Here is an 18,692-nt window from a genome sequence, read left to right as displayed (position 1 = left end):
GTAAGTTTTGTTAACACTGTACAGTGTTAGTCAGTGGTAAGTTATGTTAACACTGTACAGTGTTAGTCAGTGGTAAGTTTTAACTCTGTTTAGAGCTAAATCGACACCAATTCAGAAGAGGACTAAATAGACTCAAACAGTGTTAAATTTAACTCTTTAAGTGTTAATTTAACACTGCAAAATCAACTGCGAACTATCAATCGACCTCCTTGTGTTTGGAATAATGGGAACACTGAGTCGTCTACATCTGTGCTGTTTGGGTCAGATATGTCTATTGTCTGCAGCATTAGTTGGACCTGCAGCATACAGCACTCACTTTCCTCTGGAAAGTTCCATCCAAGGCAGCTACGATGATCGTCTTCCCTAAATTGGCCATCTCCTCACAAAACTCCACCGTGTCTGGAAACTACAAAACAAATTAGTTAGTGGTGCTGTCGGTCACTTGTCTAAACCCAAAACGTCTAAATGGCAAATTCTTCAAAACAACTTGGACATCCTGAGCTGTACGAAAGGGAAATTAGGTTTCAGCTGGAAGCGGGGAGACAAACTTACAAACTGGCCTTCATCGATTCCAATAACGCAGGCTTTCAGCGCCACGGACCGAACATCTCCCAGACAGGTGGCTGGCATGGCCTCCATGGTGTTTCTGAAGGACAGGAGAGAGAAATACAAACCTTTGTGTAACCAAACTGTTTTAACGACCACTGCTGGTGCTCAGGATGCTTCCAGTGGTACTCAAGATACTTTGGTGTGTGAATTATTACCTAAACAAAGTAAATAAGCTGAACTGGGCTGTGAAACTAAAATGTAGAGCTAGCCAAATAAAAATTAATGAGTTGAGTCAATTCTGTTTGTGGCTCCAAATATAAACTACTTAATACAAAACTGTGTTGGAAAATACTTTAAAAACTCAGTGGACAACGTTTAATTGAAATGACCATAAACCTAAATGAAGCTGCTTCATTTGAAACTACGCCCTTTAACCAAAACTAGGTGTGTTTTTCACATTGACTCAATCAGTCCAGCAAACAAACAAGCTCATTTGCATCAACAGAAACTTACTGGTCATGTGTGGCCATGCCGCTGTCAGAATACCGAGTGTCTTTGGCGTATTTGACCACCAAACATTTGTACTGGGCTACCTGGAAACGGCGAACCCTTCTCATCAGTTCAGTGCTGCAAGGGGAGTGCAAGTTTTAGTCTGAGCAGTGTTGATCACATAATTTACAGTACCATGCTAAAGTTTTAAATCAATGCAAAGTTTTTTTGCATTATTTTAAAGTTGTCTTAATGAAAAGTCTGCTGGGCTTTCAGAGCGTCTCTTTTAGGTTTTTCCTCCAATCTTAGTCCAGACCACCAGACTGTGGCATCATAAGGAAAGTGGACAAGTTGAGGACAAAAGTGCACAGTTACCCCAGACAATCAACAATTAATTAAAACCATCTGAGTCATTTTTTTTAATAAACAGGAGGGGATAAAAAGCTACTAGCAATGATGTTTTAAAACATTACATTTTAAATAACACTGGTTAATTTAGAAACATTTTTAAGGATCAATGAATGTCCATAGAAAAGTATAAATAACTTGTGCTTAAAACCTCATAAATAGCTCTCTGGGAGCAAACAATAAACAGAAAATGAAGGACTATTACTGTATATTAACGTTACAACAGTGAAACTAATGCAAAGGTACAGAAACCATGACTACATCGTCATACAAAGCTGCAACATTTATTATTTTCAATTCTTCCTATTGATTTTTTTTTTACATAATCGCTGACGTTGCGGGGTAAACAAAGACCATAAGGCGGGATGTTTCAGATTTGGGCGGAAATGTAAAACAACATGACTATGAGCTCAGAGCATTTATAACAACAACTTCAGCAACAACTTAAAACACGTGATTAATAAACTTTTACGTTAATAAACTCACCTTTTGCCTGAAAACATCGGTCCAAAAATGACCTGAAAAACGACAACAAAGTGGGCTTTTAGATTCAGGAAACGGGCTGAGCTTCCTTTCAGTGCTTAAAGCTTTTTAACCATCGTTTTAACAAAGTTATTTCACGTTTCTTCACTTTTAGCTTCTTCTTCTTTTAGCTGCAGAGAAAAAAAAAACAACCAACCTGAATCTGTCCTCGTGCTTTTCTGGGTGAGTGTGGGAAAAGAACTGGACAGTCCAACTCCATGTTTGTTCAAAAATAATGTTAAAACGGTACAAAAAACTATTTAATATAAAAAATATATATAATAGCTATAAAACTACTACTTTAAGCCACAGGATATACGGACATGACAAAAACACTTTGAACGTGGCGCGCGCAAAATGGTACTAATAGAAGGAAAGTCACGTGCCGACAACAGCCAATCGGCTTTAACTAATCCGGGACCAATCAGAGCACAGATTTTTTTTTAAAAATAACTTTATCAACAACATCCGACTACAAAACACAGCCAGGAACAGAAATGAATGGAAACAACAGAACACTGTTTTTAAAGGTTCTAGTTGCAGCTTGCAGCTAAATAAAGTTATTTTTTAAAGTCACTGGATCATAATTTATGTTTATGTTCCATCAAATCTGACAGTTCATTGCACAAATTACTTTTGACCGAGATTTAGTATGACCGTTTTATAAGTATTTGTCAGATTTTAATGACTAGGAAAGAAAGCAGACCAATAAGTAATCATTATTTCAGTATGTTATATAAAATATTCACTGTGTGTTTTAACGTTTTTCTGCAGGACTTTGAGGCAAAACACTAATATGTTAGATTAAATTTCTTTGCACCTTCTTGTGTGTTTTCATGTTACAACAGCCGGAGTCAGACTGCACTTCATGAGCTGATGAAACACAGATAAATCATTAAAAAATACAGCTATTTAATTATTACTCTTTGTCCTTTAGTTCTCTTCCATGTTGGCAGATAGTTGCTGAAAAGCAGAAGTGCTGTTTCAGTTTTTTTTAAAAGGAAACTGCAGTTTTACAGCTGGCTCCCAGTCCTGTTTACACAACAGAGATCATTGGACTAAAGTCCAGATTTTCAGCAGATTGGAACAGATTTTTTTTCTGTCAGCTGCAACTTCAGTGGCTTTGGGAGATTAAAAAATGGTGCACTGGACTAAAATGAAGAAAGACGTAAGAGTTTGACTATAAGTGTTTGTTTCTTTCTGCAGGATCAAATTAACGAATTACACAGTAAGACAATTATTTGTATTTTATATAAGAAAAAAGAAAGAAATGTACTCATGATCAAAAGTTGTGAGTCTCATTTGATTTCATTTAAATTCAAAATAGATTAACTTTGTTATCAGCCGTATCTTTTAGAGTTTTTATTGTGATTTTTTTCTAGTTGTTTATTTTCCCACTTTCTCAGAAAAGTGCGTTTTACTTTGCTAAACCACTTAATGCAGATTTTTATATTCTTGAAATCCCTTAAATAATACAGAAATAAAGAAATGAGCATGTAGCACAAAAAAACTGGAGACAGATGTAATCTTGTAAAAGTATGTACAAGAACTGGACTGAAGTGAATGAAAACTCATCTAGTTATCAAAAGAAAAACTTGAAAAACAATTACAGGGTCTGTTACTGGACTGACATGGAAAAAAACGTAAGAGTGTGACAAAAAGTGTTGTTTCTAACAACAGTTGGCATTTCAAGGAAGTTTATTTTAAGCAAAATATTTAAAAAGTATGTGTGGCTCAAGACTTTTGCACAGTGCTGTACATTTTAAAATAACTTTCATGACTAAATGAGTGATCAGATGGTACACAGTGGTGAAATATCTTTAAATCGGATTATGATACTTTAAAAAAGTAGTTTAGGAAATATTTAGATTATCTTTTAGTATTTTTCGAGGCCTGCAGGATAATGTCTGGCTGGCCCAAGAAGTCTCTGTCTGACTTTCTGGCACCAGCAATGTGCACATGTTCACCTAACGTTGGTAGGGGAAACAGTATGTAAAATGTGGCAAATGCAAGGCCCGCGGGCCAAACGTGGTGTGAAGGATAATAATATTTATCTGGCCTCTGAGCAAGTTGTTAGTTAAATAGCTCTGTATTCATGTCTCAAAATAAACTGCTTTAAAGTGACCATAAACTACATCTCCCATAACGCATGTTGATTATGCACAGAAAATATCTGTCGGAAAGTGAGTTCAAAATTTAACAACTCAACAGTGAGTAACACTTTTTTTTATTTTAATAGTATTCTGTATTATTTAGTCATTTAGTCAGTTGTACACATAGAAATTTTCAGTGTTTATAAGAGGACGTGTTCAAACGCTGTTTCTATACAGAAAATACCACGTAGAGCTCAGTTATGTGTTAGCGGTGCTCAGCTAGCAATAAGATGCAGAATGTGACATTTTCTGTTTGGTTGAAGTTAAACAGGAAACAAAGCTGAATACACTTGACTCATTGAGGGCCGACAAGTGATTCAAGCCCCTTCATTTACAATAGAAATTAGGGGTGTAAGAAAATATCGATACACTGAAATATCACGATATTTCATTTCCCGATACTGTATCGATATTCTAAAGCCCTGTATCCATTTTTTTATTAAGGTTTAAAATGTCAACTTTCCTGCCAGACGTTCATTTTTATGTTGTAGTTCAGCCTCTGACCACTAGTTGGCAGCAGTGAGCCAGCCATCTGGCTACTAGGGCTGTGTATTGGCAAGAATTTGGCGATACGATACATATCATGACAGATGGGTCACGATACGATATATCCCGATATATTGCGATACTGTAAGCAAGGTGATATTTTGCAATATATTGCGATTTATTTTGGTCCAAAAATTCTATTAAATAAAAACCTCTTACTGGGAAAAAAAAGAAAAACCAAAATTTATTGTCTCAGAAAATTCTATTACATAGACATGCGCTAGCCTTCTTTAACGTGAAGGCTGACTAAAGTTGGAAAATAGAGCGCATGAGACACTTAATTTGTCTTAAAATACAGACATTCTGACAAATAAGTAACTGTTCGTAACCTTACCTCAGCTTAGAAGGCAGAGGGTGTCAGTCTTTTCCGCTCAGATTCAGCTGTCGGAGTATGAAGCTAACGTTTACTTATAATGCTAATGCTCTCTTACTCTCTGGCGCTCAAGGGGTAGAGGAGCCAAATGGCTGGCTCACTGCTGCCAACTATTGGTCAGAGGCTGAACTACAACATAAAAATGAATGGCTGGCAGGAAAGTTGACATTTTAAACCTTAATTAAATATCGATACAGGACTTTAGAATATCAATACAGTATCGGGAAATGAAATATCGCGATATTTCAGTGTATCGATATTTTTTTACACCCCTATTGGCTACTCTACCTCTTGAGGTAGAGGCTATTGTTAAGTGTTGGGTATGTATTGTAAATTAATATTAAAAACTAAAAGCTGCAAAATATATCTTTTCAAACTATTTATTGTCAAATTTAGTCTAATAATTGAAAACATGGATGAAATAAGAAATATGAAACAAATAAAATAAAATACATACACAGCTAAATGTATCAAAAGCATGTCTCTGTAATGTTATAATTTTCTGAGACAATGAATTTTGGTTTGTCATTTTTTTCCCCTGTAAGAGGTTTTTATTTAATAGAATTTTTGGACAAAAAAAATCGCAATACATCGCCTTGCTTACAGTATCGCAATATATCAGGAAATATCGTATTGTGACCTCTGTCATGATATGTATCGTATCGCCAAGTTCTTGCCAATACACAGCCCTATTAGAAATTAGATGTTATTGAATGTAGTCAAAATCATAATTTCTTTAATTAGTAGTCAGTTTTAACAAATATTAAACTAACAAAAAGACACTTGAAGTGAGTAAATTTAAGCAGCAGAGAACTCTGTTTACATGATGACAGCTGCAGTGAGCTGGTTGAAACAGTAGAGGGCGCTGTTCGCCTCACAGTTGTGTGGACTCGGCTTTCATGGCTGAGCGGCTCACACGAGTCTTTTCGTCAAGCAGGAGCTGGAGAAGCAGTATTCGCCAAGCCGGTGGTCCCACAGGATGGCGGCGGACGACGTGATCAAGGCCCACGTCAAGGCAGTCAAGGAAGGTCGGTTTGTTTTCAGACGTGACGCTCATTTTCAACGCAGAACAAAAAGTCAAATAGTTTTAAGCTAGCAGCTCGTCGGGGACACCGGTGTTGTGTCAAATCATGTACACCCGTTAAATCAGGACCAGCCAAACAATTTACCGAAATGTGTTTTCCCCTCTCTAATCAGCTTATTATAGCTTGCAACACGTTTCACTAACTAGCCTGACTTATAGCATTTAGTGCATGAAGCAAAAATGTTTTTTGGAGTTTTGGGGCAGATTTTTATTTATTTTATTTATTTTTGTTTCAAATTAAAGTTTAAAACACCTTTTCAAAACATGGAAAAGACGAGTCTCTTATTTATCTACTAGGTGTCGTAAAATAAACTGTTCATTCATTCACAAATTATTAATACTGATTTAATTGGTAATTTGTTTAGATAAAATGATGATATGTTTTAGAGACAGACAAAATTATTTATTTATTTCTTTATTTCGAACAGACATTAAAACAAAAATAAAATAAAAATAAATTAAATGAAACAAACTTAAGAAATAAAATGTAATACAAATTATTTTGCCCATGTGGCATGCAAAATTTTATATTTTCTGTTGGAAAAGGAGCAGGTAGAAGATACATCTTATAATGTCCTGCCCCTTTCCTACTTGTCAATGTATTATCAATTAACATCAAAAAGAGACAACTTGTTTCCATTTTACATCATGTTTAACTATGTAGAATTATTTTAAGTACTATTTATATCAGTGTTTCCCAAAGTTGGGGTCGGGACCCCAAGTGGGGTCCCGAAACATCAAGGTGGGGTCCTGAAAAGATTTTCTGAATTAATTACATTTTTGCCTTATTTGTTACAAAGGAGTGAGGTTAGTATATTTAAAATGGATAAATGTAGTATAAAAATATTGTTACTGTGCCCATGTTTTGTTGACCTGATACAAATGTTTATCATCAAAAATATCTGGGGGCACAGGTCTCTGCTACTGTTATTTTGTGGGTCAAAAGCTGAAAAGTTTGGGAACCACTGCACTTTGGTTCCCAAAGTTGGGCTTGGGACCCAATTCTGGGTCATGAAGCACCTTGGATAATCTCCAGAAATCAATTTAAAGGGTAATGAAATAATTGCTGATGTAATATTTTCCCTATAATTACTACAAAATCACAAAATAAGAAAAAAAATAAGTATTTTATTTGTGTATAAGCTGTTTAGATTGTCAAAAAGCCTGTGTTTTTAGGGTTATTAACGGAGTTCGTGTACTCAGACCAGTAATATTTGGGGTCACAAGTTTTTGCCATGGATATTTTGTGGGTCAGAAGATAAAAAGTTTGGGAACCACTGATCTATATCATCAATTACATTATAGACTATTGAACATTAAATATCTTAAATAGCATATTTTGAAATGAGCTCTCCTTTAATCAGTTTTTTAAATTGGTTTACATTTGTAATTTTTTTTAACTCATCATTCAATCCATTCCAGACGTTTACTCCACACACTGATAAACAAAAACTCTTCCTGGTTGATCTAATATGTTGTTTTTTTAAAATATCCTTCACCTCTTAAATTATAACCCACCTCTCTGTCACCAAACATTTCCTGTATATTGTGTGGAAGTTTTTGATTTCGGACCTTAAACATGAGTTGTGTAGTTTTAAATATTACCAGGTCCCAGAATTTCAGTATATTTGATTTAATGAATAACTGGTTTGTGTGTTCCCAGTATCCCACTTTATGTAGTGTACGGATAGATTTTATTTTGTAAGACGTATAACGGCTGTAAATTAGTTTTGTATGTATTCCCCCAAACTTCCACACAATATGTTAAATGTGGTACAGTGAGTGTGTTATGTAGAATAAACAAAGATTTATAGTCCAGGACGAAACTCATTTTTCTTATAACAGCAACACTTTTGGCTATTTTAGATTTTACTGGGCTGATCTGTGGTTTCCAGCTGAAGTTATCGTCTAATATGACACCCAAGAATTTTATTTCATGTCCTTGTTCTAAATCAACACTTTCAATTGATATTTTAATTGGATTATTTTCCTGTTCTTTATTGTTTCTGAATATCATGAATTTGGTTTTATCTAAATTTACAGATAATTTATTGTTTTTGAGCCAGTGCTGTAATTTTTCTATTTCTGTGTTAACCACTTGAATGTCTTATTCAAAGTAAATACCTTAATAAAGTAACAAATTAAGATTTTTACTACACAGGTGTTATCACAAATATGATTAAAGTGTTTTAATGTTTTTAAATCATTAGACAAAAAAAGAGCGTAGGTGCACTTAATGATTGCTGTATTTTTATTTTATTGTGGGAGGGGGGTGTTCAGTGTTATCTTTCTTTAAGAAACTTTAAAATCTGTTAGCAGTAATCAAATGTTAGTTATCACACTTCTGTTCAGGCACGGAGCGAGCCCGTAGTCTGACCCAGACTTTACTCGACGTCCCGTATGGCGAGGGAGACGGAGAGAAACTGGACGTGTACTTACCCAGGACCAGCTCTTTGGGTACCGACGCCCTGCAGCGTGCCAGGCATCCTGATTAAAGCTTGTATCACACATGACTTAACAGACTTCCTCACTTTCTGTTCAGACGTCAACCTCGTTATTTACATTCACGGAGGCTACTGGCAGTTTCTCAGGTATGTCTTTTTAGTCTTTATTTTAATTTACTACGATATAACTCAGGTTTCTTATCGTTTGCCTTTTCAGTAAGGATGAATCTGGGTTCATGGCCGTTCCACTCATCGATAAGGGTGTAGTTGTGGTTGCTGTTGGTTATGACATCGCCCCTAAAGGTAGAGTCTTTTCATTTCTGTTCTTGTGGGAATATGAAAGATTTAAGGAGATGAAGTGAAAATGTCAGCGCTCTGCTTTAAGGTAACATGGACCTGATGGTGTCGCAGGTTCGCAGGAGTGTGGTGTCTGTTGTTCAGCAGTATTCTCACATCAAGTAACACTCTTTCCTTCTATAACGAACGTCTGCTCTGACTGTGCTCTGCCTTTAGTCACATGCAGCTTTATAACATTTGTTCTGGTTTCTTTTGGTTCTCAGAGGTCTTTACCTGTGCGGCCACTCTGCTGGAGCTCACCTGACTGCGATGGTTCTCTCCACTGACTGGTCCCAGTACAGCGTCACTCCTCAGATTAAAGGTGACAAATGGAGGATGATGCTTTGCCTCAAAATGACTAAACGTATATCACACAAGATGCTCAGCAGTTTGGTGTACTCTTCTTCTTGATTTTTCTTTAAGGTGCTTTTCTCGTGAGTGGCATCTATGACCTGCTGCCCATCCTGCCCACTTACGTTAATGAGCCTCTGAAGATGACAGAGTATGTACACGCCGTGTAACCCTTTCATGCACTTTTGTTTTTTATTCTGTTAACCTTTTCTAGTAATCAGGTTTTCAGAAATCACTAGTCGACCCAGACACTATTCCCACATTTTATCTTAAATTCTGCTGAAGGTCTTTTTGCTGACATTCAGATATTCTGCAGTTTGAATATTCATCTGCTCAATCTAAGAAAAGCACTTGGGCTAAAATATTTTCCATTTGTTGGTGGCTTGGTTAAATCAAAAATGTTAAAATAGGACAATTCCTATGTGATTTTACAGGTCCAAGCGAAACTAAAGAACATAAATGATTAAAATAAAAACAAATGACTCAAAAACTGAAAAATCAGTGCTTGGAATTAGTTGCAATAAAAGTTTCCTCATTGATTATAGATAAAAATATAGATGTTTACCTCATTATTTCTCATTAAGTTGTGAATTTGATGTTTATTATTTCCTTGTATTTTCAGTTGCTAATATCGCCACTAAGTGTAGGGTGTAAGAAAATATTGATTCACTGAAAATTGCAATATTTCATTTCCTGATATTGTATCTATTCTCCAAAGCACTGTATTGATTTTTCAATGGGACCTATTATGCAAAATTCACTTTTTAAAAGTTTTTTTTACTCAACTTTGGGTATGTACTTCTTAAAAAAAACAGTCCTAGGACCAAAAAATGCATCCAGGGGCATATTTACTGTAAGTAAATGTATTTTTAATGTATATTAACGACAAGTTTTATACTTCCGTCATTTTGTGATGTCACAAGCCGTACGACAACCCACCGGAACCTGCGTTCAGCCCCTTACCTACCAACCCCCAGGTGAAGCCCCACCTCCTCAGTATAAAAAGCCATCACGGTTGTTGTTGTGCAATGTGCAGCTCATTTCATAACAAGCCTCCAATAGGGCAATGGGTAGAGTGTTGGACCAGAGAGCGGGAGACCAGGGTTTGAGACCAGCACGGATGCAATTTAATTATTTATTTATTTTTGTTTGTTATGAACACATTTTCTCATGTACCTCTATTGTTTAGCTTATTAAAGCCTTGTTATTTGTTTGAGTTTCTGAGGTATTTTGACCGGTGCTGCTCCCTGCTCTGGTAACAGCATGCAGAGTGAGCGCAGAGCAGTGGAGGGAGATAAAAAAAGAAGCTGACCACGACTCTGACTCTGGGTCTCATATGGTTGTACAACGGAGCTTCTGCTGTTATTAGCATGCTAACGTAAACACTGGCTTTGGAGGGCGGAGTTAATGTCAACAGATTTTTGGAGGGCATTACCAACAGAGCTCATTAACATAAACAGCTCTTCTGAACAGAAGTCAGAGCAGGCAGAACTAGAAAATGGGAAATTTTATTATCTGAGAATTATTTTGTGCATTAAATTGAATGAACATGGTCTGGATAGCCCACAGACATACCATAAAAGTTTCTGGGACCCATAATTGGTCTCCTTTAATTAATGTTTAAAATGTAAACTTTCATGCCAGCTGTTCATTTTTGTGTACATTTGGCCCCTCCACATACAAAACATCACCATTAATATTCTTTTAATGCAGAAGCGGTGGCTCGAGTGATAAAAGTACACAAGATAGATGCGGCAAGCTACTCTAGAAAACACTGGTAAAAACACCAACCTTTTTAACAATTCCGCTCGCTTTCCAAATCTGTTAGACCTCAACCCTCCAGCCAACCTTTCACCTGAACTTTTCTGTCATTCCTGAAGTCAGAAGTGTTGAAATTTGCTCTAGGAACGTCTTTTTCTGTTATGGTGACTCACTGTAGAATCTACACAGTCTGTCTGATCTTAATGTCTAAATGATATGCGTGATGTCACGAGTGAAGGTCCCCATTAACTGGGATATCTCGTATTTTCAGTCAAATAGAAGTGTCCCGTGCAGCAGTTGTTCCCGACCTTTTTAGACTTGTGTACCCCCGAGCCATTTTATCATACCACTACCCCCTCTGTCAAACGTAATGATGATTCTCCAAAACTACAGTGTACTACAACTGATTATTAAATGAAAATTATTTATTTAACACCCTAGAACATTTAATTCTCAGGCATTTTTATTATTTTCAATTCGAATTAAACATATATTTTGCCTTGAAAGTGAATAAGTAATTAAATAAATAAACCAGGTAATGACAGGTGAAGGAAGCAGCGGCTTCCAAAATATGTCAAATACCCCAAATGAGCAAATTCTGTGAGATTCTGCCTTTTATTACATTTTGTGTCAATTTTGTGATTCTGTTTGCATTTTCCATATTGTGGAATGGATGACATAAAGCAGCTTTACTGTATGTATGTCATCCATTTACTGAACTTTAGCACAATAAGACATAAATTATTGTTAGTGTGTTGAGTGACCGTTTTTTATAATAAATGAATTATATGAATCTAAAAGCTGCCAGAGATATTTTATCAAACTATTTAATGGCTTAATTGGCCTAACCATTGAAAATAAATGAATCAGCCATACTGTTTTTAGCTTCAGAGTATATCACTGTTATTATTTCTATTTACACTGTTTAGACGCTAAAGAATGCTAATTGTTCTCTATGTTCATTTGGTTCTCCAGAGGTTTTATACTTATTTCTTACTTGTGTGCTCTAATATCTTCCTTTATACTTTATCTCTGATGCTTACTTGAACGATTGCAGCTGTAACTAGACATGGGTTTTTACGATGTAAAAACAAGTGCACATTGCCATGTAGCATGTCATTGTAGCATGGCTTTGCCTGCAGCATTGGACTTGCAGAATGAACTTTGACCAAGTTCAAATATGTTTTCTAAACCAGCTTGTGCCTGTCACGTCAGCAGGTGTTTGTAATTAAGGTAATTGTGTGACAATATGAAGTTTGAAGAGATAGATTTTTTTGTTTAAGTTGCGTTAGCTGGTTATTGAACCCTGATCTCCCACATGAAAGTCCATGACATAGACCATTAGACCAATGGAGCTTTGGCAGAAGGTGGTGGCAGGGGTTGGTTTGTATGTGTGCAGAAAGAGGCCACATTGCCAATACAATTATTTACACAAAAATGCATAATATTACAACAATAGAGCAGTATTAAGACAATATTAAAGTAAAACATCAAAATACAATCATATTAGTATTGTAAACACTGAACTATTGAGATTAAATATAAAAAAACTATGGTGCAGTACCAAGTTGAGTACAGCTGGGGGCAGTATTGGACCAATACAAGGCTCCATCGACTGCCATTATAATTCATTAAACATTAATATTTCATAAACTATAAGTTTTACAGGCACCAAAAGGCATAGCCATCATTTGGCACAGGAGCTTTACAGAAATAAATTACAATGGCAGCTCTAGGACAAAGTATGCAGGAGGAGAAGCATGGCAAAGTTGAGATGACTTGGATGGGAAACGAATCACAATAGTGTGCATTGCATTGGCAATGCACACTGATAACTGCAATTTCCCAATGAGGATCATTAAAGTATTCTGATTCTGATCATAGGGCCCTACATATCTCAGTCCTGTTTTTATTTATTTTTTACACACCTGGGAAATTTTGCCACATATCCCCTGTAATATGCTCGTGTACCCCGCGGGGTACCCGTACCCCTGGTTGGTTAGATTAACCATTGAAAATAAATGAATAATGAATAAATAAGAAATGTTAAACATATAAAATACATTGAAGTATAGTGTTTTGAAAAGTACAGCATATAGTAACTTTGAAGGACCCGGTTGCTACATTTGTCCCTATTATGTCTTTTTAAATGCCAGTCACTGTTGTAGAGAGCATTGTGAGGAACTTTGGATGGAAAAGTCTTTGTTAGTCTCTGTAATTGTCGTTTGTGGTGCCAGCCAGAGCCTCATTCCTCTCCTCTCTGTCTGCTGCTGGCAGGGAGGTGGCGATAAGAAACAGCCCCAGCAAGCTGGTGCCTCAGCTGAAACTGTCCTCCTCCGGCTGCCAGATCGTGGTGGCCGCCGCCGAGAACGACTCACCCGAGTTTCGCAGGCAGTCCGAAGAATACTACGAAGTCTGTACAAATGTTTGATACGAAGCAACAAAACTAGCAGTAGTTTGGTTTTACTTGAATGGGAACTAAAGGAGTATTTAAATGTTTTTAGTCACGCAACTGCACGAATCCAGGATCAAATCAGTGTTAAATGGTTGATGTTTACAAATTTTTATCTGTCCTTCAATGTTTAGTTTATTTATTTATTTATTGCTATTGTTTTCCTGTTATTTTGAGATTTAATTTTGAAATGTGGGTTTGTACTCAGTGAACATAGCACTCAACTAAATTTGCCATAGAGCGTGTAAAAGCTTGAGTCATGCAACTGACCAACGTTAGTCTGTAAACAGATAGGACCTGTAAGTTTAACGGTTGATTTAGTTTCAGTCAATTTGGCTAGCTACCACGTGCTTTATGTAAACATAATGTGCTTAATGTAAACATAATGTGCTTTATGTAAACATAATGTACTTTATGTAAACATAATGTGCTTTATGTAAACATAATGTGTTTTATGTAAACATAATGTGTTTTATGTAAACATAATGTGCTTTATGTAAATATAGTGTGTTTTATGTAAACATAATGTGCTTTATGTAAACGTAATGTGCTTTATGTAAACGTAATGTGCTTTATGTAAACGTAATGTGCTTTATGTAAACATAATGTGCTTTATGTAAACATAATGTGCTTTATGTAAGCATAATGTGCTTTATGTAAACGTAATGTGCTTTATGTAAACATAATGTGCTTTATGTAAACATAATGCACATGGTAGCTGGCATCTGGTCACATGTTTAATTTAAAGCTATAATAACTGTCAAAACATGCAATATTTCAATAGAGTTTTATGTGTCTTAACACATTTTCTACTTCATTAATTGATAGGTTTTTGAGGGTTAATAATGTCACTCAAACTCATTTTTTAAAATGAAACTTACATTAGAAAGCAGCTAATTTTCACGCCTTTGTTTACAGAGTTCAGTAAATCTCAGCACAGCTCATTTTCACATCATTTTAGCTCCATCTTTTGCTTTAACTCTCTCCACCGCTCAGCTTTTCCCCCCCGAATGATTCTGCTTCCGTCGACTCATCCTCACAGCTTTTAGTTTTATTTATTTATTTATTTATTTATTTATTTATTTATTTATTTATTGTAGAAGAGAGAAGAATTTGATCTTTTTGCTTTCAACCTGGAATCTCTGTTTACATTCAGGGATTATTTTACTGACTCGATATCCGCTGTGCTCTTTATTAAAAACTGATGGTGATCAGAGTGTGAATGTGTGAATGACTGTAGTGTAAAGCACTTTCGGTGTACGATGGGGCTTGATAAAATGCTACATAATTTCAGTTCATTTACCATTTACTGTCCCTGTGCCAACACTGTCCATAGTGTACTATGTCCATGTTCTAATGTAAACAAATGACTCATTGGCAACCAAACATGACTCAGCGGATTTTGCTCATCAAATACAAACTAGACCTCTGGTAGTAAATGATGCATACTTAGTGGTTATTTTTTTCCTAGATGATACACTTGTACAAAAACATGAAAAAATCACATATTTTGACAGCGATTATGGCTTTAACAACTTTTCAAGTGAATGTGAGAAAAATGCAGATTAGTTAGATTTTATTTATGTGGTCTTTATGACTTTACATGAAGTACTTTTTAACATCTCTGAAATTTTGCTGTGCATAATCTGAGTTTTTTTGTCTTTTGAAGGCTTTGAAAGCAGCAGGACTTAACGTGACCTTGGAGGATGTAGCGAATGCAGATCACTTCAGTATCATCGAGCAGCTGGTTGATGAGGAGTATTTTCTAACTAAGGTACATGCAGAAGATGTAGTTAAACTCTATCGGAGCGTTGTTTTATAATAATCCTAATCTTTCTTTAAATGTTAAGATTACGGTAGATTTTGCTGTCAGAAAAGTGCGATGTTTTTTTTTTTTTTACTTTGCCTGTTTGTGTTCGTTTGTCTGAAACTTTTCATGAACCAGCAGACAGTTTAATGAGACTTACAGGAACTCATCTACAACTGATACATTTTTAGAGTTGATCAAACTAAAGTGACCAACACATCTTAAACACAAAACCAGTGGTGAGCGATATTAGAGGTGTCCCAATCCGATATTGATCCAGTATTAGCCAAATAATTAATATTGGATTATATCAGCTGCATCTAAAATCTCAGATATTAGCACTTCTTTTTATTTATTTTATTTAACTGTAAAATATTCTTAGGTTTAAGTAAAAAAATGTATGTAACCCATTGGTTAATAATAAATGCGTCAGTTTTTCTCATACCTACTGTTGTTTACTATTCAGTATTTGACTTGATTAAGACATTTTGAGTTTCCACACTACAAAATTAATATGTTGAATGTATGTGTGAATCATTCTGATATCGTATCGGGTCAATATCGGTATCGTATCGGAAGTGAAAAAGTTGTATCGGGACACGTCTAGGCGATGTGCATTTCTTCAGCTAATATATATATATATATATATGTATATATGTATATGTATACGTATATATATTAGCCTTTGCTGTAACAAGGGCTACTCTTCCTGGGGTCCTTAAAAAAATTACAAAAAATAAATAAATAAACAAATGAACAATTACATGCACTTAATATAACATTAGTAACAAAGTTTATCAGTTCATAAATGTGCAATTATAACACTCTATATAACAAAATAATGAAACAATGCTCCTTTAAAAGCTCTAACATTTGTTATATTTAAAAATTCTATACCACAATCAAGTAACTATGTTACCTTCAGTTCTTAAAATGCTGTATATATTATGAAAAATAAATTTGAACACCTTCAAAATGGCCCCTCTGTCTGTAACAACTTCCTACCATTTCAGACAATCCCACTCCAGTATATCTTCACAACAATGCTTCAGGAGAGGGGTGCTCTGTGGGGTGGGAACTCAGCTGTAGGAGCTCTGTATAAATGGGCGGGGCTTTGTACCAGCCAGTGTTTGAGCAGCTCCACATGGCTACCACAGGAGATTCAAAGATTCCTCAAACATACATGAATGAGTAAAAGCAACACTCTGAGTATGTTTTAATGAGGAAATGACACTATAACATTGTTATAAAGCTTAAAAAATTGATTTTGCATAATAACCTCTCTTAAAAGTAATTATTTTTGGAAACGTTTGTACTCAGTTTGAAACTTGATTTAAGGCAATGGTTTTCAAACTTTTTCTGCCGGGGCTCCCTTTGGTTTATAAAGGGGTTAGACTTCCAAAATATTAAATTAAATATCTAAATTATTTGGTTCGTTTTCCATTGTTAAATCATAAACCGCAGATTCTTATTTTGCATCGTATAAGTTAATCCACATCATTCCCCTTAAAACAAGAAAAGAAGTGTGGAGGAAAAAAAACTTGACAATTCTGCTTTAAGTGACTTTATTGTAACGAACTTAAACTCTCAAGATCAATAAAAAGCAACAACAAAAACTCATACAATGTTTTTAAATTACACATAAAAATGGTATTAAACTGTTTTTTAATTCAATGATCAGTCAGATATTTAAAAGATTAAAAAAAACAATTTAATTTTTATGTGTGTATAATTTGTACCAAATAATTGGGGAACATCCATTCGTTATTTACATATAAAATGCTGAGAACATAAGTAACTTCGTTGTGAGCTGTTTCAGCACTGTGGCTTGAAAAACATGGTAAAACTGCAGAGCTTTGTTGCGATAAAAATCAAAAACATTTCATATTGCTTGTGTATTAAGACAAAAATGTTCACATCTCTACCAGAACTCAGTGACGGACAGTTTTTATGTTAATTAACAGATCGTTCTTCTTTTCTCAGTCATAGTTTCATCAGATGTGATCTGATCAGTTCTGAGTTTGGGATTTCTTTTTCTTTTTTTCATTGGAAACCTGTAACAATTTTTTTCTTCCTTTTCTCTCTGCAGCTTCTTTTGAAAATGATTGGGAACAGCTGAAGTGTTGCCTCCATCAGCCTACATGAAAAACCTCTGCATCGTCACTGACGTCTGAGCAGTGTCTGTGCACTGATTGAGTACGCGCTGCTTCGGGTTTGCATTTTGGTAAATGTAGTTTATTTACAATCAATTTGTTTGTCTAGTTTACTTTTTCAGTATTTGTTGCAAACGTTCACCGTTGTTATCTTCAACAGAAGGCCTAAGTGTTGTATTTTAGATGTACTTGAGAATATTATGTACCTAAAGCGTGATTTCACAGAAGGTGACTGTAGCGAATTTCACGACCAACATGCAATCAGTTTACTGAAAACTATTGTGCACAATGTCAGGAAGCATGGCTCAGTTACACAGTAAATGTTATACGGTTCATTTGTAGTATTTTTGTCATATTCAGTGTTTTGTAGACATGTGGGTCTGTCTCGCTCACTTTGTTTAGCTTTTTTTTATCGGCTAGTTTGCACCGCATCAGTTAATCGAACAGCAGCAACACATTATTCAATCTAAATGCAGCTGTTTGCTGCATCTTCTACAACTCACTAATATTTCACCCAGGGAGAGTTCACCGTGCTGACAACTTTGTGTACACACCTAACAGAAATCTGAAAATGTTTGAGACTAAACAGAAGCACGTGAATTATCAGTGCTATAACATAATATTCACTTTTGCACATAATAGTTTGCATAATTTACACATGGTTTTGTTTATTGTTGTGGTAGATTGCCAAAAAAAATCTCAATAAATGTATGGGAAAAAGCTGGTGTTCTGTTTTATTTTGTGAGCATTTTTTAACAGCACCCTGAAAATTTTTTTATCTTTTTAAATGTTGACGTAGTAAGGCTCTTATCACTTTAAAGACCTGAAATGCATTGTGGCTCTCTAAAATCGACTACGTTATTAAGATGATGTCATGTTTTATGCTAGATAGCGCTGTTTTATTTCTGTACAGTTGGATAAAATGCCGACTTAAGATGTCTCTTATAAATGGGGAAGTTTGTAGTTTAATACAAGAGAGTGAAGCCTCACTTACAGCTGGTAAAATAAGTATTGAACACGTCACCATTTTTCTCAGTAAATATATTACTAGAGGTGCTAATGAAATGAAATTTTCACCAGTTGTCGGTAACAACCCAAGTGATCCATACATACAAAGAAATCAAATCATAAATGTCCAGAAATGAAGTTATTTGTAATAATGTGGAATGGCACAGGGAAAAAGTATTGAACACATTAAGAAAGGGAGGTGTAAAAAGGCATGGAAAGCCAAGACACTAGGGCTGTGTATTGGCAAGAATTTGGC

At 35.4% G+C, this 18,692-nt stretch overlaps 2 protein-coding genes across 2 annotated transcripts in view; one reads left to right on the top strand and one right to left on the bottom strand.

The window, feature by feature from the left end:
* The window catches only part of tk1 (thymidine kinase 1, soluble), a 6,595-nt gene extending 4,264 nt beyond the window's left edge, over nucleotides 1-2,331 (bottom strand). Inside the window, exons 1-5 of the mRNA XM_014013999.1 lie at nucleotides 2,126-2,331; nucleotides 1,933-1,964; nucleotides 1,063-1,176; nucleotides 553-646; nucleotides 317-406 (exon numbers count right to left, since the gene is read on the bottom strand). Coding sequence (XP_013869453.1) covers nucleotides 317-406; nucleotides 553-646; nucleotides 1,063-1,176; nucleotides 1,933-1,964; nucleotides 2,126-2,188 — 393 coding nt within the window. The 5' untranslated portion in view covers nucleotides 2,189-2,331. The remainder of the gene's footprint in view (nucleotides 1-316; nucleotides 407-552; nucleotides 647-1,062; nucleotides 1,177-1,932; nucleotides 1,965-2,125) is intronic.
* Nucleotides 2,332-3,121: 790 nt separating this feature from the next.
* afmid (arylformamidase) lies at nucleotides 3,122-18,149 on the top strand (the record flags this gene model as incomplete). Its single annotated transcript, XM_014013998.1, is given in 11 exon segments — nucleotides 3,122-3,136; nucleotides 5,978-6,068; nucleotides 8,477-8,581; nucleotides 8,667-8,715; nucleotides 8,786-8,871; nucleotides 8,954-9,026; nucleotides 9,129-9,226; nucleotides 9,328-9,406; nucleotides 13,294-13,429; nucleotides 15,138-15,242; nucleotides 17,365-18,149. Coding segments are annotated over 11 exon segments (867 nt in total), but the record flags the coding sequence as incomplete, so codon positions are not given.
* Nucleotides 18,150-18,692: the final 543 nt, after the last annotated feature.

The sequence above is a fragment of the Austrofundulus limnaeus genome, unplaced genomic scaffold (assembly GCF_001266775.1).
Source record: "Austrofundulus limnaeus strain Quisiro unplaced genomic scaffold, Austrofundulus_limnaeus-1.0 Scaffold109, whole genome shotgun sequence".
NCBI lineage: Eukaryota > Metazoa > Chordata > Actinopteri > Cyprinodontiformes > Rivulidae > Austrofundulus > Austrofundulus limnaeus.
This window is presented reverse-complemented; position numbering and strand designations above follow the sequence as displayed.